This window comes from Montipora capricornis, chromosome 1 (assembly GCF_036669925.1).
Source record: "Montipora capricornis isolate CH-2021 chromosome 1, ASM3666992v2, whole genome shotgun sequence".
Taxonomy (NCBI): domain Eukaryota; kingdom Metazoa; phylum Cnidaria; class Anthozoa; order Scleractinia; family Acroporidae; genus Montipora; species Montipora capricornis.
In genome coordinates this window covers 29,399,671-29,422,535 of record NC_090883.1, presented here as the reverse complement: position 1 = coordinate 29,422,535, position 22,865 = coordinate 29,399,671, and the positions used below count along the sequence as shown (strand labels likewise).

At 38.9% G+C, this 22,865-nt stretch overlaps 2 protein-coding genes across 2 annotated transcripts in view; both read left to right on the top strand.

The window, feature by feature from the left end:
* On the top strand, window positions 1-4,863 carry LOC138052887 (uncharacterized). Its single transcript, XM_068899485.1, has 2 exons — window positions 1-303; window positions 1,127-4,863. The coding sequence occupies exons 1-2, from the start codon at window positions 91-93 to the stop codon at window positions 4,178-4,180; spliced, it is 3,267 nt and encodes a 1,088-aa protein (XP_068755586.1). The 5' UTR covers window positions 1-90; the 3' UTR covers window positions 4,181-4,863.
* A 1,674-nt stretch (window positions 4,864-6,537) lies between these two features.
* Window positions 6,538-22,865, top strand: part of LOC138037940 (cullin-2-like) — a 34,631-nt gene continuing 18,303 nt past the window's right edge. The window contains exons 1-13 of the mRNA XM_068883776.1: window positions 6,538-6,776; window positions 8,827-8,929; window positions 9,448-9,542; window positions 12,748-12,856; window positions 13,454-13,536; window positions 15,178-15,236; window positions 15,839-15,876; window positions 16,730-16,840; window positions 18,102-18,264; window positions 19,040-19,129; window positions 20,496-20,530; window positions 20,848-20,955; window positions 21,754-21,816. Of these exons, the coding sequence (XP_068739877.1) occupies window positions 6,658-6,776; window positions 8,827-8,929; window positions 9,448-9,542; window positions 12,748-12,856; window positions 13,454-13,536; window positions 15,178-15,236; window positions 15,839-15,876; window positions 16,730-16,840; window positions 18,102-18,264; window positions 19,040-19,129; window positions 20,496-20,530; window positions 20,848-20,955; window positions 21,754-21,816 (1,176 nt within the window). The 5' untranslated portion in view covers window positions 6,538-6,657. The remainder of the gene's footprint in view (window positions 6,777-8,826; window positions 8,930-9,447; window positions 9,543-12,747; window positions 12,857-13,453; window positions 13,537-15,177; window positions 15,237-15,838; window positions 15,877-16,729; window positions 16,841-18,101; window positions 18,265-19,039; window positions 19,130-20,495; window positions 20,531-20,847; window positions 20,956-21,753; window positions 21,817-22,865) is intronic.

Genomic DNA, 22,865 nt, shown 5'->3' with positions numbered 1-22,865 from the left:
CTCTACTTGCTTTCATTGGCAAGCAGAAGACTCCAATAATGGAAGCAACGTTTTGACTTTAAAAGCTCTACACTTTACATAACTGAAATTATGGCTATTTTCTACATGTTTATGTATGAAATAAGGTCAATGACCGAGGTTATGCATATTCAACACGATTCAGCAATAAGCTATGACGAATACCATGATCAAGTCAGCCATGACCAAACTTGTCAATGTCTAGGTTACCTCGCCTACGTGGCAAGCAGGAGACTTCATTCAGCTGCTTCATCACTTGAAAACTTTAATTTACTTCTTACAAAGGTTAGTGAGAGCAGACTCTGCAGACTGATTGTTCAGTATCCATGAAACAAAATCATTGATAGTGTTTCTGCAAGTTGCAGTAACTTTCGATTCAAATAACTATTTCCGCTTTCCTCTGGCTCAGACTGCGTTTATACTTGCTAAACAGTGCCTTATTTTAATAAAGCAACTTTGGCACTTACAAAATCATTGATAGTGTTTCTGCAAGTTGCAGTAACTTTCGATTCAAATAACTATTTCCGCTTTCCTCTGGCTCAGACTGCGTTTATACTTGCTAAACAGTGTTTTATTTTAATAAAGCAACTTTGGCACTTACAAATAATAACATTTCGTGCATGATTCCAGTCTTAGGAATTTTTTACTGGTACAGACACTGACACGTTAAAACAAATCTCGATCTACTTAACTAAATTTTATGAAATGTTGCAAAAGGAACAACAAACTAGCCAACGTATGTATCGGTCAAATCTAAGCTTCAACATCCCCTCCGAGCATTTGACACCTTTGTCGTCCCGGGAGGGGGGAGGGGGGGTGATTTGAAAATCAGAGTGGTCAAGTTTGTGGGGAATTTAATTTAACATAATTACCTATAAAAATGGACCTATGATGCGACATTTAAACAGGTTTTTGGCTCCCCCGAAGGGGAATGTTAAAGCTTCGATATTAGCATGATATTAGCTTGACACAACCTCGTTCCCAGGATCTCTCCTCTGGAAGAGAGGCCCTGGTAGCCAGGTTGGGTACGAATCGATATAGGCTTGACCATAAGAAACTGGCAACAAGTGATTAATAAAAGTAGCAAAATAATTTGTTTGTTCCAAAGGTACTAATGGCTTCAATCGAAAGGACAGAGTCCACAGAAGACATTGCTGTGAAGAAAATACGGACGTTGGCCAAAGGGTTTGGGGGAGATGTTAAAACCGTTGAGGACCTTTCAAGTCCCGAGAGATATTTATATTGGCAGTTTCCCGATTGGAAATCAAGTAACAAGACTATCATGGTTCCTCCTGCTTTCACACCTTCTCAGTTGGGACTCACTGTCTCCAGAGATGGACGATACCTCCATGAAGACGATGTCAACATCAGAGGTATTATTGGTGAGGAGTTAGTTTACACACGTCTTCAACAGATTGGCAATGCAAATGACCTGGGAATGTTTGTGATTCACGATTTCTGTCTCCAAGACATCACCAAGTGGAAGAAGATGTGTAAAAAGGAGGGCAACGTGCCAGCAGTTCCTGTTCCCACTGGACAAAGTGATTTTCTTATCTTTCATCACAAGAAGGGGGTCATTCTTATGGAGGTAAAAAACCTGAAGCAAGAAGATCTGGATGGTTCCTCTAACTACCAGGAAAGCATCAAGCCACCAGTAGACAGTGTTCAAAAGAAACAGCTAGGTGAGAAAGGGTCTTTCAAGGGAAAGGAATCTGAGTGCCAAACAAGCAGTATCAATACTGGCTCCCAGAGCACTCAGACACCCCGAGAGACAAAACAGCAAACATTAACTACTGAAAAAATCTCATCAAATGTGAACCAAAAGATCACAGATGCAAAGAAGCAGTTGAATAATGATATGGAGATAATTAGAGCTTTTTCTAAACTGGATTCTGACAGTGCAGAAGTGGGTGCTTTACCACCATTCCCTGTGATAATGGTCATTGCCTTACCCTCTACCAAGAAAGGAACTGTGCATATAGACCCAAAAGACACCTTGTTCATTTATGAAGAAGACCTCGAAAGTCCAGACACCTTTTGGAGGTGGTGGAAGCAGAACATAGAAGAAGAACCTTCCATAGCACCTACCTTAGCCTATGAACTGGCCTTGTCTCGTACACTGGCTGTGAGGCATTTGGGCCCTGTTAGCGAACCAGAGTACACTGCTTACACAAGTTACACTTTGGAAACCTTCCAGCATCTTGAGAAACTTGCAAGAAAAGCTTTTCGCACAGTAAAGGAAAAAGAGTACAATCATCTTTCCCATTGGTGTCAAGAAATGTTTCAAGTTGCTGAATATGTGGATGACCTTCCTACAAAGAAAGCACTAAAGGATGGCCTTCGTACAGCACTAAAGAGTCTTAACATCCCAAACGATGAAAAATCTCTTTTGAAGAATCTTAATGATAGCCTTTGTAGCAAGAGATCTAGATTTTTTGGTGGTGATCATGGGCCAGCTGTCGAAGACATTAAAGTCTTCCAGTGGCTTTCACAAGAGTATGTAATGGACTTAGGCAGCATTGTTCGCTACCTCAATAGAGTTGCAGCCGCCGCACAAGTACCCTTTATCTTGGTTGCCAACAGAACTCTGGTTGACCTCAAATTGGACAACACAGACAAAGCCAGCAGTCTCAACAAACTCTCAGGGCTCTTGATAAGAAACAAAAACAAGTTCCTTGTGGGAGATAGCTGCACAAGTTTAGACGTGGAGTTATGCAACCAAATTAAAAAGGGTGACATCAGGGTTCTTCCATTTCCTGGCAAAAGATCATTTCCACCCATATTCACAGCTGAACAGCTTGCTGTATTTGAAGGACCCAAGAAGCAACTGATCATTGGTGGACCAGGAAGTGGTAAGACAGAATTGATGAGATGCATGGCCTTAATGCTAAGCAAGCAATTAGAGAGAGGGAAAGAAATCCTGTATCTGATCCAGTTGCCAAGAAAGGAAAAGTCTGTCTTTCCTAACACTATGAAACAGTACTTTCTGGACAACATGGCAGAAAATGTCAAGGTAAAGACAATTGAGCTTGAGGGTGAGCACTATGATGTTTTTAATGAGCAGTGCTCAAGGATAAAATTGCAAAAATACAGCCATGTTTTTATAGATGAGCTTTGGATTGGTTCAAAGATCAGATACCAGATGCATGAAGGAAGTGACACTATTGATGAAATCGACGAGTTGAAGCTTGTCAAAGATGCTATTGAAAAAACGGACGGATATGTCTGGATGAGTTCTGTTTTTGACTACAGGGAAGATTGTTTTGATGAGGTAAAAAGTGAAGAAGAAATTCATCAGCTACTCAAGAAACAGAGACTCCAGGGAAAGGAACGTCCGCTTTACAAGAAACTTGGTACCCCTTCACTTCTGGATACATTGAAAAGAAATGGAGGAGTTATCTGCAGGATCAAGCATCTTTTGAGGAGCACAAACAACATTGTGAAGCTGTTACAAGATTACAGTGCCTGCTATTTTGGCCGAGATTTTCCATATGGAACTGACAAAATGCTCAACCACAATGTAGAGGGTCAAGAGATCAAATGGGTTGTAGTTCAGCAACAGAACAGCTTAGCCATTCCTGAAACCAACATTAATCCAGTATCACAAAATTCTCTTATGAAGGTGAAGGAGCTAACAAGGCTCATGTACCAGACATGTGGGGACATTATCAAAGAAGCAACACGTCCCACCGCCGAATTACGACCACCTTCACTGATGAAAACAAACAAGAGTGGAATGAGATTTCAGCTCCTGGCTAGTGACATCCTGGTGGTGAATTTTGTTGCTCGGTATAAGACAGAAAACAATCTTGCCGATGAACTGGACAGAAGAGGAATACAAGTCTTTGAATTGAGTGAATTGAGTGAACAAGGATTAGTTCCTGGTGATTTCTCTAAGGTGTGCCAAGACAAAGTATGTCTTTTGAATTCAATGTCGAGGCACGATTCAAATCTCATTGAAGGAACAGAGTGGCCAATGGTTATTATACTTCTCACATCTGAGCTCCTCTTTACCAGTGCAGAAAAAGTGACTTTTGAGATGCTTCGAAACTATGATGCATACATAGCCATGTTCAGGGCACAGGCAAAACTGGTGGTGATATCTAATTCATGGAAGAACCAGCAAGACTTTCTAAAAGTTGTTGGAGAAAAAATAAAGTGAATACACTGTAGACTTCTTGCAAATGGAAAATTGCAGTGGAGAGTGACAACTAAGTCAAACAGTTGAGTTTAGACAAGAGGCCTTAAAGAAATAGATGCCTAGCCATTTGACTAATTGAGTTCCTAATTTGGTGAATCCCATTCACTGAACGTAAGGGAAAAGGGACTATTTGCAATCAGTGGATAAAGCGAACCAAATAATTAGTAAGTTGATTGAAAAGATGCATGTGTAAACATTGTAAACAGCACATGCTAATTTCTTAATCCTCCATTACCCGCTATGGTGGAACTATGCCTGAAAGTCCTACTCGCTATTTTCACATTCCCCATAATACACTTTGTTTACGCCTCAAATTTTGCATAAACCATATTGTTTTCAAATAAAATGCTATTGGGAATATGCAGTGACCGTCCCAAGAGCATTTGAAAACAATGGTTTATGCAAAATTTCAGGGGCAAACAAAGTGTATTATGGGGAATGTGCAAATAGCGAATAGTGTCTTTGCAGCCTAAAAACACTACAAATTCAGGTTGAAATTAATTTCAATCCATTATAATAAGTTTGATTGTCATCTTCTTTTGTTTCTATACTGTAAAATTACTGCCCTTATTCAAGGGTAAGTAAGGTTTGGAAACAGAGAAAATTAAACCTGAATTTCATTTTGAGTTACAAAATGAACAAATAAGACATGCTTTGACCAATTTTATCTGAAATGAAGTCAGCCTGCATAAAAGGAAGACAGTGGTTTCTCTAAGGTTTGGTAGAATTGACAAATGTTTGGGTGTGTCTTTCACACTCTAAGAGTTGGACTCATCCATGTGTCACATTTTACAATTTTTTATGGCCAAGCATAAAAAATCTGCCAGGGTAGGCAAACCCTGAGATGGGATGTAACTCTTTGCTCTTAAGTGAAGGTATTTAAGAACCATGCGGTTTGACGGCAGGTACAGGTCACAGGTCATTGTTTTACCAATACAGAAAGTATCCTAAATATTCATAAAAGCTAACGTTAGGCCTAATTAGGCCTTAGGTTGACTAATTATTATTAGGCCTAAAGAAAAGTATGCTAAACATTCATAAAAGCTAGCCTTAGGCCTAATTAGGCCTAAAGAAAAGTTTTTAGGCCCAAGGTTAGCTTTTATGAATGTTTAGCATACTTTCTGTATAGGTAAAACAATTACCTGTGACCTGTGTTTTGTACCTGCTGGCGGTTTGATTACTGCTTGATATACAAATCAAAGCTTGAAATGCAAATCAGTTGATTACCAGCTGCTATCCTAATCCTTGCCGTGCTCCTCCCTCCTGAGTTGAAGGGTGTTATCAACGATGGCATTCAGGAAGGGGTTGCATACTCTCCTTCCCAGCCATTTTTTGCATTGCCACACAGCGTTGCGTGACATAGCAAAAGGAAAAAAACACTAGGGGGCATGTGCCCTCCAAAATGCAAATCAGTCAAAGAAGCATACTGTACAACAATAGGTATTATCGTTTTTGAACGATACAGAAATAATTGGCCCTATATTTTGCAATTAGATCCAGTTAAAAATTGGTTTGCCTTAATCTTTTGCAAACAGACCCGTGACTGTTGTATATCGCAAGTATTTAACTACCTTTACCTTGCTGGTGTAGAAAGAACTTGGACGCTCCCAGCAGACCGCCGACTAAGATATATACATCTCCCCTGCCGTCCTTTACTTCCTCATTGTATAGGAACTTTGCCTTTTTTTCCGAATCCTGCAACTCTGGCTGAGCTGTCCGTTGAATTGTTTGCTGCTTTTGAAATCGTCACGCGAGAAAAATTTCATCACGCGTGACAAATTGTCAACGGTTCAATTTTTGGTTATAACCGTTGACAACCATGAAATTGTGAAATGGCTCAAATCGCGTTGGATCTGGAAAATAACCACACAGGAAGGAAGCTACCCACGATGGCAATAAGGTTAGGCTTTTTAATTGAGATTTTTTTCATACAATTATCTTCTTAAGCTTTTTATCGGGATTCTTATACAAATCCTTAGGGCCGATTTACACGATACGATTTTGTCGCATGCGACAAGCTCACGACAGGCCTACGACATGACTTTACGATTGTCGCAGCGTTTTAAAACATGTTTTAAAATGCTACGACATTTTTTCTGACGTACACAACAATCATAAATCATGTCGTGGGCCTGTCGTAAGCCGTTGTCGCATGCGACAAAGTCGTACCGTGTAAATCGGCCCTTATATTTTTGTCGGCCATGCTCACACGAAGCTTGGGGTGCCTGTGGTCTGAGCTGTTCTTCTTACACGAGGGGTTTCGAGTATCCTTTGATATCCCAGCATACCCACATGGGGTCGACTACACACCGGAGTGGTTACCAAGCGAACCAAGTCATCGGCTCGTTCAGCGTTTTAGACTGGGAATGCAAAAGTTCACTACCTGTCCATCTATCTGGTCCCTTCTTTGGAACCCATGCGCTGTCCTACGATGAAAAATGTCATTGAGACCTCGTCTTGTGAATTTTGACGAAACATGGGCTAATATTCTGGAAACATTGCAGTCAATTGTCACATTAAAGAAGATTGCTCGAGCAGTGTGGAACGACCGCTTCTCGTATCCTTAATTTTTCAATCAGTGATGGTGGCATCCATTTTCGGAGTTGCATGGTAACTGTATGTGTGATAAGTACTTATTAACATGGGAACTAAAATATCCTTTCAATATGTTGTCCTTTTTTGTGATCAATAGATTGGAAATGTTTCGTGCATAACAAACCTTCAATTTTTTGATACCTGACTGTTGTTTTCCAAGTCATCTTCATTTCTTTGATGCATGTTTCTTAAAGTCTTTGCTTTACCGTAATGGTTTCTTGGATTATGTTACCGTAGTGTCAATCGCACACTGTTGTGTTAATATACAAATGTAAACTTGTAACTTAAAGATTTCGATTTCGTGATTCTTTGTGTTAATAATGCCGGTAGTTCTTTCCGCATTCTATATTTGATTTGATTAGATTTCATTGTTTTCAGGAAACGTTTTGTACAAAAAAGCATGCAACTTCTTAGTACACAATAACTTGAATTTAAAGTTGTTAAAATTGAAGTTTATCTGTTGTTGTTATGACGCATTCTGAATTATAGTTTTGTTGGGGGTACATTTTGAAGAGGGGTCGTTTTTGGTGTATAAATCAAGGAAAGTAAAAGTTTGTGGGGAGAATTCACAGGAACAGAAACTCTCCTGGAGGTATATTTTTCTACAAATTTTACAAAACAGTCCATGAAAAGCAGGAAAGTGAATTTGTCAAGTTTGACATAAATTAGAAGGGAACTGACTTGCTGTATTCTTATCACCTCAACAAACTTTTCTACTTAATTTTTCTCCAAAATGATCCCAAATATATATATATATTTTTAGATAGATAGTAACTTTATTTAGCCAGGGTAGCCTGTTCAGCTACGAGGCTGGTATTCATAGGGGCCCTAGGAAATAAAGGGATTTACAATTTAAAATGGACAAAAATTATGTACACCCTAAAGAACCTTTTTACTGAAAACTCACTCTTTATTTTCTTCGAAAGACAGGAAAAGTTGTCATAGTTTGATTCATGACTGAGCGTTAATTGAAGGGGAATGGGTGCGATATCAGTTTGACGTCCCAAATTCCCTTGCATCGCTGTTTTAAAAGAACTACATGTATAATTATATTGCAATGCAAAGCAGTCAACCCATCATTCCTCTTCCTTGTGCGCTCTTAGGTCAAATTACAACACGTTTTTCCACTTTTTAGGAGCCTCTAAAACAATGACTTTGAAGGAGAGAGTTTAGTGAGCCAAAGATATTACGTTTCAGATTTCAAAGAATTAGTGTTAGACAGGAACAGAGAACTGTTGAGCAGAAAGGGTTTCATGAGGTGATAGACACTTAAGAATAGTTACTAACGGTGAAAAATGGGTAAAAGTGAAGAACAGCTCACCTCCATTGACAGTCGGTTGACTGTTGGCCGATAGTTGACGGACAGTTGGTCGACAGACGGCCAAGTGTAAGTAACTTGTCAGCAATCTGTTGGTAGGCTGTTGGTTGGAATTGTTCTTGCTTCTTAAGTTTAATTGATATTTCATTGCACGATCGTCCACATTGTGTAGACAGACACATATATGTGATATAGAATTACATGTCAGTTGGCAATTTTGAATTATAGGGCGATTCAAAATGCTTGATGAATGTTATTGTTTCAGTTTAATCTGAGTTTGGAATGTACATGTAAGATGAGAGTGGCTTGTCGTTTTAATAGAAAAACATTCATGTAATGTTTTGTCAGCCTCTAGCCGACTTTCATTAATTATTGTGCTGGTAATCTGTCAGCGGTCAGTCGATCGACTGTGGGTGGAGGTGAGCTGTTCTTCACTTTTACAGAAAAATTTAAGCCAAGAAAGAACAAGGTTCTGAGTATTAGATTGTGTTTGGTGGTCTCATGATTCTGTTAATGTGTACTGTCCTGAATGTCCTACTTCATGGGTCGGACAACCCCAACATGTGAAATGTGTACATTTTTTGTTGGATATCAATCCTGTTGTCAGTTGAAAATATGAATATTACCAGTATTAAGGTACTGTTTCAGTAGCATCTGTTTCCAGTCTGGTTGTGTTTTCCTTGATGTCAAACAGAGATGTTTATGCCCTTTGTGTAGCCTTTCCTGAGCCATTAGGAGAAAAGCTTTATGCTGGAGTCAAACATTTCTTGGAGAATCATGTTCAAAGTTTGTATGAGGTAACTGTACATGTACATGTGTGAAAAAATTAAAGTGTTAGAAATACTTTTTAAAATAAGGCCTGACAAAGCTGGACATTTGACACTTGACTTGACAAATTAAACAAACAATATTATTGTAATTTTACAGTACAGTTCAGAGATGACTGATCAATGGACACACAAAACAAGTGTAGTACAGCAGAGAAATCCACGGAAATTTGTGTTGCACGTCAGCACAAATATTTTTCCTTTTTTAACCCATTGACTCCCAGGGGTTCCCCATTGACGAGTAAAATCATCTGGCGTAAGACAGAGTAAAATACACGTACTAAGTCTGGCCGGTTTGGATGCCAAAGGGTTAACCAATAATATTCTTGCTTTGTGGTGTTGCCATAGCCGTAGTCTTTGCTTAATTAAACTCCCTACTAAGTCTTTGTGACAAACTTAATACCGTAATAATTTTTCCTGTATTCCTGGGCACAAGTGATGCAACACTGTAATAACAATAATTTTATGACTGTTTTACTTTTTTGCAGGCAGTCAGCAGTTCTGATGTAGACATCCTTCGACTTTACCACAAACACTGGTTGCAGTTCAGTAAAGGCTCCCTTTATATGAACTTATTATTTGGGTGAGTAATAAACTGGTTTGGAGCCTTGGAAATTCATATACAAAATTAATGCGGCCATGATTTGTGTGGGTATTGTGTTTTAAAGTGGTCAAAAAGTGTAACTTTGACTTGCAGTTTAGAGCTGGTGGCTTGAAGGTTAGTTGAGGTGGGAGTGCTGATAGCATCGTGTAATATGCTTTTTCGCTTTAGGTCCAGAGGATGAAAAAGGTATATGTATACAAACTTACCAAAAAACCTTAGAAGAATACCTTGGTATCTATACAGCCTATCCACAGGGTTCATGCTACTCCTTGAAGTGCTTGAAAAGCCCTGAAAGTTAATTTTGGACTTCAAGGGCACTTGAAAAGCCCTTGGAAAAAAGGATTTTGTGGGAAATTTCTTGAAAACTCCTTGAGTTTTTGCTTGGGTGAAAGTTGTAGAGATTGTACCATGCCAAGAGAAAATGAAGATCATGCTAAGTTAAAGGCAAGACATCTCAAAAATTGGGCAAATTGACTATTGGAGAAAGATTAATGCAAAAATTAAAATGCCCATGCAGGCACTTAACTTGCAGGATGTGGGAAAGAATATGAAGGTCGCCTTTTTCAGCAAAGTAAACACTGAAACACGATGTATGGCATAGAAATCTCCTTACAAACACTCCTTGAAAACTCAATTTCTGGTTCTTGGAAACTCCTTGAGTACTCCTGGAATTTTATATACAAAATCCAGCATGAACCCTGAATACTGGGGTGGAGTGGAAGAGCATTAAACAGCAAAATACCTGTAGGATTGTGAAAAAACTCCAACTCCCAGAACTACCAGTCAGTGGTAAAAAGAGGTTTTAGTTTTATGACCTAGTTTCCAAAATCTCCTATGCCTCAGCTGTATACCATCCAAACTAGTAATAATATTTTACTTGTTGGAAGGTCATACCTGTTTGTCTCCTAAAGGAGCAGTCAGGTGTTTTTCATCATAAAATAATTATTATTATGGCCTTGCGCGCGATGTTGCTTATCACTGTGATATTCTATGATTTACTCAAGTTTGGTTATGTTTTATTGTCCACAGATGCCCACTTAGTTTGTGATTAGTCCAAATGTGTGTTGACAGAAGACAAAACTTTTGGTATTTTCAAGCTAAAGGCACATTAATTTTACCAGCGCGAAGGGAGACTTAAATTAATTTTTAAAAACACTCACAAATCCGCACTTACGGCGTAACAAACAAGTTGATCGTGCCTTTCGTGCCCTTTGAACAGGGAATCCAAATATCGTGCATTTTGTGCCTTGTTCTCGTTCACCGATCGTGCCTATGAAGTCTTGTTATCGTTCCATGATTTCGTGCTTTTCGTGCCTTTGTTTGTACACCGTTCCTTTCGTGCCTTAATTTGCATATTTCATACATCAAGCCCTTTATCGTTCCTTTCGTGCCCAGATTTTTCGCGCGAAAGCCGTCGCGTTTATAACATTTGCTGTAACTCCCATTTGATGCCAAAAAAAAAAGACAAAAAGAGAAGTAATGAATCGAAAATCATGTCTCAGTATTTTCTTTTGGTAATCCCATTGAACAGTTATACAATCTGTGTTTCCTTGCACGACGCCGCAAATGCAGTAAGTACTCGTAGTATAAAAGGCTGAACACTGTCAAACAGAAAGAGTTGCCGCAAGATCAAGAAGTTTGCACGAGGTGAGTTTTGTCCCTGTCTTCGCTTTAAAAGAAAACTTCTCACTTACTTTGCTTAACTATTTGCTAAACCTCATTTAATATGATAAAGATGAGCTGAGATTGTTTCTGCATGCAAAGCGACTTTTAGAAACCCAATTTAGCGCTTATCGGAAATTTAATCTCGGCTGCAACAGGCAATCAAAATTATGGTTGGATTGCTAAAATCTTTTCTCGCAAACCTCGATTGGCATTTAGTGTGCTTTCGATTGGGAAATCCGGATTTAGATCTTAAAATCCGGATCTTTTGACGTCCTTAATCTACAGAACGGTCGATTTGTAAATTACGGCGGATTCTTGGGTAACTCAACGATCAATTCGCCCGACACTTGATGTAATGATATCGCTGGGAATAATTCAGACAAAGAAACAAGAGGTCCAATGGTAAACAAACAGCCCAACAGAACACAATTTTCATGAATGTCTTCTCGAACGTTTCTTGTATCGGCCCGGTTCCGGTTTTGGGCGCGATTGAGTATTTCTTTGGTCACGTAAGCCTGCAAGCGCAGGTTATGGTCATGTGGGCACGAAAGGATCGGGCACGATGGGCACGACAGCTGAGAACGATAAGGCACTATTTGCTCTTAAGGAACGAAAAATGGAACGCATTTGACGAAGTGGAAACGATAGGAACGATAAGAACGGGAACGAAAGGCATCATTTAGACCACAAAGATGAATTTTTTGGGTGGTAAGTCAGCGTGACATTGTAAACAAGACCTTTTATCTTTAACCCTGCTTTCAAGAGAAAAGAACTGACTCGTAACGGTAAACACGATCTATGTGCATGGATTTTTTGCCACGATCTTCGTCTACTTTTCTTTTAATACGAAAATTAAGAGGATTAAGTCCGGAGCGTTTTTCACTAAGCAGAGGGAAGTTTTTGAACCTGGCTTTTTGCGGACTCTGATCTCGATTGCCTGGGTGCTCGGCAATAAACAACCATCATTTACAGATTGCACATACTTTCTACAATATTTTCCCAAAATTTTATGACCCTAACCTTACTATAAGCGCCAAAATTGAGAGTTTTCTAATGTCACTCAAAATGTTACGCGAGTGGTAACCAACATCATGCGCAAGGCCTTATGTGCTGAACAAAAGCAGTCTCATTCGGAGGTTTGACTCCTTATTTAACGCTGTAAATCCAAATAATTATTGTTTACCCCATGCATTTCACTTGAAAACATGCATTGTAATTTTGTCAAACATTTCAATGTTGACACTGCTATTGCATTGTGTTTCACTGACACTAACAATAAAATTTCACGTACCCGGTAAACAATAAAAAGACATTGGGCCAATTCATACATACTAATTATCTTTTATGAAGGCACGTTTTCGATGCACATGTTATGAATGCAGACGTGTGTGGGCAATTTTCTTATGCTCATTTCACACACGCCTTTTGGGATGCTTACTTCTGGTCTGCACTATAATTTGTTGTTTTTTGATACGCCATACATGTCAACATTACTGTTACATGTTTTTTTTTTTCATAGTTATCTCAATACCCATCTTAAGAAGCAGAAACAGGACTATGGAGAAATCTCACCTTACAGTACTTCATTTAGTCCTGATTCAGTGGAAGATATTGTGGATATTGGAGCAGTAAGTTTACGTTTTATTGGTATTGGGAAATAAAAAGGGGTTTAGGGGGTGCAGGGTTGGCATAGTGGTGAGGCCACTCACCTCCGACCAATGTGGCTGGCGTTCGATTCCCAGGCTCGGCGTCATATGGGTTGAGTTTGTTGGTTCTCTAGGTACTCTGGTTTCCCCTCTCCTCAAAAACCATCGTTTGACTTCAGTTTACAGTGTCCCAATCAGTGTTCCAGCACTAGAACGACTCAGAGACACTTAAATAAAGTTCCTTTCCTTTCCTTTCAATGATAGTTTTCTCCATGGTTTTCTTACGGTGTATGCACATTTAAGTCACGCAGTGCCTTCTGCCAGTTATTAGTAGAATGCATACCATGGTTTTAGGAGTGCCCCATCTTTCTCTCTATTATAGTGTACAATAAGATCCTATTGCTTGGAAGATCCAAGGACTTAGGCCAAATACGATATTCAGCTTCTAAACTGAATACAGATAACGTATGATACAATGTACTAGGATGATCCACCGTTTGGGATCTCCCTGGTGCCTGGATCTTGTAAACATCCCCTATATAAATTTACAGTGTACTTATTGTAATTTTGTTCTGTCAGCTTGCTTTGGACATCTGGAAACGCAAGATGATTGAACCTTTGAAAGAGACACTGGTGGAGCATGTGCTGATAGAAGTAAAAAAGTAATTATTGCAATTTAGTGTTCCTGTTGATTGCACACTGATTGATTTCGCTGAACCATTTGGAGCCATTGGGTTGAAGGGTGAAGGGGTTGTCTGTTGGATGTATTAAATTATAGCTCACTGCAGGGCTCGAAATTGTGACCAATACAGTCACATTTGCAACTAAATTTCTCCCGTTGCGACTAAAATATCTGGAGAAGTCGCAAATTTGTGACTTGTTGTCACCTTCATCTCTTTCGAAACAAAAGGATTTAGCTGTTGCTACTTTGCTGTTACTTTTGCTAAAATAAATAAATGAATGACAAAATTATTTTGTTTCTTGCTGTGAATTCTCTCTGAAGATAGTGTAATTGTAGAGTAATTTAGCTGCGATGTTTTGTACACAGCTCCATTCCTTCGATCATTCGCCATTTTCAGCGGTTTCTTTACACGCAAGTATTGCGGGCTCATAATTTTTTGCTAAACCACTGACAACACAATGTAGCGCGGCAATTTTGTGACTAAAATTTGCAAAATTGCGACTAAATTTTCGTATCTTGTTGCAAATTGTGACTGGATTTTTTCGTTAATTTTGAGCCCTGCACTGGAGAAAGGTTTGTCTGGTGGACAGCAGTATCCACCTTTTGAAAACTTGAAACTACAAAACAGTGCGTCCATTAGGCTGCTGCCTAACGGCCGCCTGGGGCGCCTTACTTGTGAACCCGGGCGACCAAATTTCTGAATGAGTAGTCCGAACAGGCACTTAAAGGGAAACTGTCACGAGAAGCACATGCGCTAGCGTCTTTTGAAAACTTGAAAAGGGTTAGGTTAACTTTTTTCAAGTTGAATCGACAAATTCAAAATGGTGTCCACTGGGGAGGGCCATGGTGGACAAAGGAGAAACTCCGGCGAATATACGTGACTCACGCATGAATCCATGGTGGCGGCTAGAATTTTCCGTGGGCTTGAGAGCAAACAAACTCGAGCATGCGCAGCTCATGACAATGCCCCTTTAACTTATCACAAGGTGATTCGTCCTCACTTTTAATTAATTAATTCTGGGCTCTTGAAAAAATGACTCTGGCTACTACATGTACATGTAACTCTTAATGATGCTGGAAGCCTGAAGGGCTCTGCAAAAATTTTCTTAGTCAGCAGCCTTGAGTGCATCACTTCTCATCCTATTTTTTAGTGGTTGATCCCAACAATTTTGATAGGAGTGACTCTATTTCAGACCTTATTCAACTACATGACTGTACGATTTAATGATACTGTAAAATTAACATTGTCATCAAAGAATGGCAAGCTAATGAATTGTGTCAATGAGTGGCCACATCTTCTATATCAACAACATCCATCATGCTGTGCAGGTATTAATTTTGACAAAATAAATTATAACAAGCAACAAGTGATCAAGTTAAGTTTTGAGATCAATGCAATTATGAATGCTGCTTAAGCATTTGCTGCTTAAGATTTGAAGTTACCTACATGTATGTCTTTAATACATGTTCGTTCACAGTAAGTGATCAAATTGTAATTTAAAGTAAGATGGCCCAATATGGTCCATTGTAACTTGAAAGTTTGTTTATGGCCTGGTGAAATTGGCCAGCCAAATCAGGCTGTCCGTGTTTTTCTTCTCATAGCAACATAATTTTTTTCTAGGGACCGAAATGGAGAAGACACACACCAGAATGTTATCCATGATACAGTGCTCTCCTTTGGTAAGGGACCTGGGGTCAATTTCTCAGTTTCATTTCTCAAAAGTCCTGAAGACTTATTGGTGCTGAAAAGCCATTTGTGAAACTGTGATCTGATTGTTTTGAGAAACTGTTTTTTAAAACATGTTTTCAAGGAAACAAACAGCAAAAATTTAATGATTGGGAAGTTTTGGGGTTTAAGAGCTTCTTGCTTTTAAGGTGCAGAGAAATTGTGGGACCCAAAGATTTTCTGAAAACCCCCATTGACAAGTTAAATTGTCCGCCATTAGACAGAGTAAAATCTGTAAGTCTCACTCCTAGAGTGTCATTGGGTTAAATCGGTGTAGGTGAAGTGGCAGCATGGTAAAATTAAATTTTAACTTACTGGTAACAGAGCACTGTTTGAATGACTGTTTAGGCTAGTACATGTAGGTACACGTTATTTAACGTCGGAAGTTCCTGTACTCTCTAGAGAGTACTCTCCCAGGAAGCTGACAGTGCGCTCATACACCAGTACACTGTAAAATAATTATACAACAATTTTAGTGTCAGAAACCAAGAAATTGAAGGTAAATGTACAATGTAATAAAAGAATTGTCTTTATCTCTGCTTTGTTTTCATATCAGTGGAAGTACAGCAGTTCCAGTCAAAAGGAAGTCTTCATGTAAGTTGACTTCAAAGTCTTATTGTAGCACTCTCTGAGAAAGACATTTTTTTTTTGAATAATGTTTTTCTGCTGGCGGAGGTACGAATAAAGTGGAAAAATGTCATTCTCACGCACAGTTGGGAGAATGGGGTCCCGTACCTGGGGGGTCTTCAGGTCACATGGTTTTTTGGCAGCTCAGTTTGTTTTTGCCATCCACCATTGCCTGACCTCTTCCTCCCTCCCACCCGTCATGAGTCTTTTTAGTGCAGTTTCGTAGCTTTTTGGGGGATGTTTATCACATTGTGTGGTCGGCTTGGCTTGGCTCCGTAAGTCAATCAGGACTACACTTGGAAGTACAACCTTAAATCCCATCTTACATGTACATGTAAGTCACTTTGTTAACTGCAGTGGTCAGTCTCCTGGCTTCATATCCACTGTTCAAATTATTACCGTACTAAGAGTAAAATTAATGCTTTCTATTATTTTAATGACACTTCATGGGGCTATAAGCCAAACCCTGTTCTTCAGAAATAAAATTTTCCACAACTGAGTTCAAAGTCCTGAAAAAAAATAATAGTTTGATTTATAGGTAAAATTTTTTACCACCAGATGATTCTCTCACTTTAACATGATATATACAGTAGTAAACTCACAAGTAGCCAGCTCCAAATTCAAATGCATGACTTTTCATGGCTATCAAAAACTGCACCATCATCACTCTTCTTATTTTTACAAGCTGTTTGTGGCGGTAGATTTGCATTGGGCAGAATGCAGTGTAGGTTCACGAGACAAAATGTAATTGTGTTAACAATAGCAACAACAGCTATCATATTCATGCTGCCTGTTCTGTTTCATATTCTGCTCTTTTCAGCTGTATGAGGAAGTACTTGAAAAGCCTCTTTTGAAGGAGACCAAGTCATACTACAGACGAGAGGCAGCAGAACTTCATTCAGATAATACATGCCACGGTTTTATTGCAAAGGTACAAGTATAGGTTGCTTGATTAACCTTATGTGTATTTACCAGAACATTAATTTAGGTACGTATTGTTAGGTATAGGCACACGGCAATCCACTAGATTAATATTTTTCTAAAAGGATCATCATTTCCAAACTACATGTATAAAGGTGTTAAGAAGTAGGTATTGGAGAGGACTACTGTATAACAGTAACAAGAAAAGTTTACCCCCAAGGGGTTGTCCATTGATGGGAAAAAATCATTTGGATTAGACAGAGTGAATCTTAGTCTGACTTATTGTGAGGAATGAATGTTAAGTAATTTTGTCAGGTACAAGTTTCACTAATTTTCCAGTAGTGTCTTATTTACGTAAGTTTTTTTGGTTATTGTGTACTTTATTGAATAAGACCTCCCCTTGGTAATTAAGTTGAGACTGGTAGAGGAATCAATCAATCAAATTCTATTTTTGTGAACACGTACATGTAAGTAGACAGGTACACTGTACAATGCAGGAATAAAGGTTGTTATTGTGATTACTCTTATGTGTTCTCTTTTTCTTATTACCTTAGATACCCCACATGTATGGTTAAAAATGGCCAGTGAATTTCATATGATGCAAAGAGTTATGCAGACTAATCATAGGCTGTACATCTGCCTCTTCCTTAGGCCTTGTTCCCCCTCCCCCGACCCAATTGAGCACAGCCCTTCATATCATATTCGCTAGATATCTCTTATTTGATAGGTTATTTAATGCACAGATATTTGCAACTTACATGATATTTTTTAGAGCCCTAAAGAGCAAAGGAAAATTGTGTCAATGAGCAAAACGTCCACATGTAGTGGTATTATCTGCTCTGCTAAACCATCAAGAAGGAGACCTGTTATTCTGACTAATACATTTAACATTTTGAAATTCTGGCCTCTCTTTATCGGTAAGAGTGCACATGAAATTTCCACTGTGTTGTCAGTGTGTCATTTTATGTTACAAAAAAGAAGGCTCACCTTAAATTTGATGTTTGCTTTTAATTTTCATTTTTTTTTTCTGTGATTTTTTTCTCTTTCTTATTAAGTCTTCTCCCATCTATATAAATTGCTATGTCGTAGACCAGTGAATTGGAAGCACGACACTGTAAATTATAACAGTCTTGTTTCATTTCTAAATTCCAATTTGATCAGATTGAGAGCTGTGATAATCATTGAAAACCATTGGGCCACCAGTGAATATCTTAGCCTTGTTCAATTAAAAAGATACTTAATTTAATATTGCTCATTGTCTTTTTTTTCAGATTGATGTTCGTATCCAAGACGAAGACTTAAGGACCAGGAAGTTTTTTCATCCAGTGTCGTACAGTCGAGTGATCAGAGAATGTGAAGCTCGCATGGTTGAGGACTACATACCTTACTTGCAAGGAGAGTGTCGGCAAATGGTCAATGATGAAAACAGAGCAGGTGGGTTTATTGATGCATTAGTATCCTTTTATTGAAAGATGTTTTCAAAGATACTTTGTTTGTGGAAGAGCAAGTGTGAGGTACATGTACATTGTAGTCTGAAAGTCATGCTGTATTTGTTATGAAACGAACCCAGGTACTGGTACATATTATTATTATTATTATTTTTTTACATACACGTAAAATTTGTTATTTACAGTAGTTTTACAGCTGAATTGAATTTGGTATTGACAGAAGTAGGCAAGTAGGGAGAATGTTCAAGTGCTCATGACCTCATTAAACCCTCACTGTAAAATGCAAGTCAAGGATGGAAAGGGAAAACAGTGTATTAGATTTTGTAAATACTAAACAATGAATTTTAGTGCCATAAACAACATCTTTGCTCTTTGGAGGTTGGGTGTCCGAAACATCCTGGAGCTTTCACTATTGGCAGCCAGCTCCAAGATGGAGACTGCACCGATGGCTGGCAAAACCTGACAACCCAGCCATGAGCCCCCACGCCCCTGAGAAGAATGGGCACCCGTCACACTGATACACAGTGGAAAGCAGAGGGTGGGGAGGGAGGGAACAAAAACCGCTAAATGCTCCACACACAATGCTCCTACTTCCCGCCACACTGATAAATAAGCGATACAGCCCAAAGCACGAGGTATTCCACGCTTGCGCCAGTATACTAAAACCACTGACCAATTGGCTGCAGTCGCTCCTAGTTGTTTACTTGGTTAAACTTTGTTTAACCCTATTAAATAATTATTATTCATGTTATTCCATTCAGATCTTGCACGTCTATATAAACTATTAAAGCACATTCCCCGTGGACTTCAAGCCATGGTTGCAGAATTGGAGGAACACATCACCAAAACTGGTAGGTTGGTAGAGACTGGATCAATCAAAAGCCCCACTTTTTATCCTAAAAGAAGCTTCTCATTGGGGGTGCATCTTATCTTCGAGAACACTGGCAGCCCGCTAGGGGGAACCACCCCTAAGCAGCCACCAACCAGCACTGTCACACTGGAACGCGGTCCAGTGGGAAGAAACATTTACCTGGCCAGATACGTAGTAGAAGCTGCATGCCTCATTGGCTTGAGATCAACCTCATGGAAATTACATTTAGCCTCATTTATTAACTTTTCTTATAAAGACAAAATTACAATGACAATGACCAACCTGTACAAATGTACTTCTGCAAGATATCCTGTACCTAATAATAAGTAATTAATAAGAGCAAGTGTAGTACTGATAGTACATTGTAGTGTTTGTTTTTAATGTCAGGTGATGTTAAATTGCTGTAAATCCAATTGATATTGAAGAGTCACAACACTTCTATGCTAATAGACAATGATAAAAGGCATATTTAGTCTCCTGTTTTCTGCCCAGTTATGTACGTGTGGCTTTGATTTGTAGGGGTTTGCAAAGCATGCAACAGTTTTAAATGAGGTTTTGGCACCAATATACATGTACAGTATAGTCTGTAAGCCCCTGCTGACTTAAACTGAAGTATTTAGGGTTTTGATATTGCAAGAACACAGATATTAATAAGGTCTTGACAATTTTAAAAGTAGATTTTTTCTGCAGCACTCAATTTATGTGAATGGCTTACCCAGCTGTTTAATTACAGAATGGATAAAGGGGTTTAGTTTCATAGGAAACAGCGATGCTGCGCTGGTGGGGAAGTGAAACACAGAAATGGGTTTAGAGCAACTTTCGTATGACCATGAAAAAGTGTTCACAATTTGTTTCACGGACCAATGTTTTGCAAGATTAAAACAAAGCTTCTCCTTATTCCCATCAAGGAAACTCCTAATATGGGAAGTAAACAGTTCGATTGCCCAATCAATCAAATTTCAAATGACGTCAAAGCGAAACTTTCTAGAAAGTTCCATGGAGAAATGTTTTACCATATCAACTAGTTGATAAACCTATTTCTGTGTTTGCTCACAGGCTTGCTTATTGGGGACTACTTGAGCTTCATTTTGATAAACATTTTCCAATAATAAATTACATGTATTATTTGAAAGCTCATAGTTCAGCTAAAATGCCGGTGTTAATATTGTCAGGCTGGAATAATAAAATTGTCCATCTGTCTTAGATGATCTAAATCAGTCATTCACTCCATCAATCAATCTCTTATTTTGTGACCTTAAATTAGATCATTACTTGTTTTGTACATTAATAATTTCTTTATGTGTTCATACACCACAGATCTTTGAGTAACATCTTTTCGTTTGCAGGTCTCCAATCCATTAAGTCAGTCAAAGTTGAAAATGTAAGTACCAGGAACCCAACCACAAAGCACAGAATGGTCCATCATTTTCAGCAATGAATTCAAATTGAAAGAGTTTTAAGTGGTTATTACTACCCTGGTCAGTTCGTGTTCTAAATTCTTCCTTGCGGCAAATTTTCCAACACCTCCCAAACTGGGGGCTTGCAAAAAAAAAATGGAGCATACTTCTTAACAAAACACGTACAATTCCATGACTTTGACCAATGAGCAAAAAGTCATTTTTAATAGCACTTTAAAATGCTTGCAGTGAGTCATTAGTGAGGTACAGGTATGAATAATTGTAAAATTACATTTTTCAGGGCCCTCAGCAATATGTTGATGAGTTGCTGAATATCCACAGGAGATTCTCAGATCTTATCAAAGAGACATTTCGAGATGATCCAGCTTTTATATCAGCATTAGACAAGGTGTGTAAGTGTCTACTTGAGTCTTGTTGAAACATTATTGCTCAGTTTTATAAGGAGTGGAGAGATAAAAAGCCTTGCCTTTTGAACTTGGATTTTGATTTTCACTGTTGGTGAAGTTCTAACATAACCAGTTGTTTGAGTAGCCAAGTTTGTGATCAGAGGTAGACTTGGGGTGCTCTGTACATGTAAGTATAAAGGTGTATTTTGGGACACCCAGAAAAGACAACTCTGCTCAATTGAACTTTCTTACTGATACATGTAAGTGCATGTTTGTACATTTTCGGTGGTACACAGCTCCAGTTATCTCATTGACATTTCTCCTGCTTTTTGATGGTATCCGCTGAGACTACTGTCATGCGTGTATCCAGGGATGTCCTTCCTCCTAGACACACCACCTTTTGTCTCATCTTAAAAGCTCCCTCACTCCTAGCCTGCAAACACAGACGTATTTCCGGCGGTCGTTTCTCTGCCCTGAAAAGGAAGAGAGAAGCGACTGCCAGAAATACACATGTGTTTGTAGGCCACCTCACTGCTAGCATCTTCTTGATTTCTCTGGGAAGTGGCCATAAGAGTTATATTGGTGTTTTTTTTTCCTTTTTTTTTTTTTTTGGCCTAATCTATACTTAATACAATAATGATTATGTACCGGTAGTACATGTATATTTTAATGTTGCACTGTTTAGTACATGTAAGCTCTGGGCTTTTAAAGCCTTCTGCTGCCATAAGTCATTTTCCTCCTTGCTTCTCACTTTGACAGAACTCTTTTTCATACTTTTTAATTCCTTCTTTTTCATTTAGGCCTGTGCAACGATAGTGAATTACAAACATGACCCTAGGCGCTCATCTAGATCTCCAGAATTGGTGAGGAATTAGAAGGATATGCATAATTGATTAATGCACAGAGTAGTTTTGGAAAAGGAATTGGTATTCATTTGAATTTATAGGAACCAGTGAAAGTTAACTTTTACTTGCATCATTGTTACCGGTAATTGTTAAATTAATTATTAATTGAGGGATATCTCGACAAACTGAAAGGGTCCCAAGGGAACAATTTTGGGGCTCTAGAGGCATCTCACAGTAAGATGGATTTCTGGGGATTTCCCTTGAGGGCTCAAATCCCATTGAAGTCGTCTGAATTTCAGGTGTCGATATAAAGGAAAGGAAAGGAACTTTATGTAAGTGTCTAGTCTTGTAACGCTCACCGGTGGCTCAGTTGGTTGAGTACCGGACTGCCATGCGGGAGGTCGTGAGTTCCCCTCCGGCCGGACTAACACTCAGGGTCAGGTCTTTAAATAACTGAGGAGAAAGTGCTGCCTTTGTCATTACATCCGCAAATGGTTAGACTTTCAAGTCTTCTCGGATAAGGACTATAAACAGTAGGCCCCGTCTCACAGATACATGTAACTTCCGTGTTCATTAGTTCCCTGTGGGACGTTAAGAACCCACACACTACTCGAGAAGAGTAGGGGATGAAGTTCCCGGTAGTTCCCCGGTGGCTGTCCTCTGTGAGTATATGGGTGGGTGGGTATAGCAGGTCCACGTCAGCTGAATAGCTGCCAAAACTTCAACCTGCTGAAACAAATAAATAACAAACAAACAAACTAACTGGGGACACTGTCTATTGAAATGAACAAATTAATTCAAATCAAATCAAATCAACTTATTTCTTAAATTTGCCTGCATCATAATTGCAAAGTCAAGTTTGTCTTTGGTACAGTAGAGCAAACTTCCATTTGTCTTCAAGATGAAGGAAGTTCCTCTTTAGGGAAATTGCATGGTTGTTTTCCGTTTTAAGGCCGATTGCAAGTGCATCGGGAGCGAATCCACAAGGAGGGCTGAAACTATCAGAAATGTTGGTTACATTCTTGAGATTGGAGAAAAATAAAACACTAAACTTATCGCTTATCGCG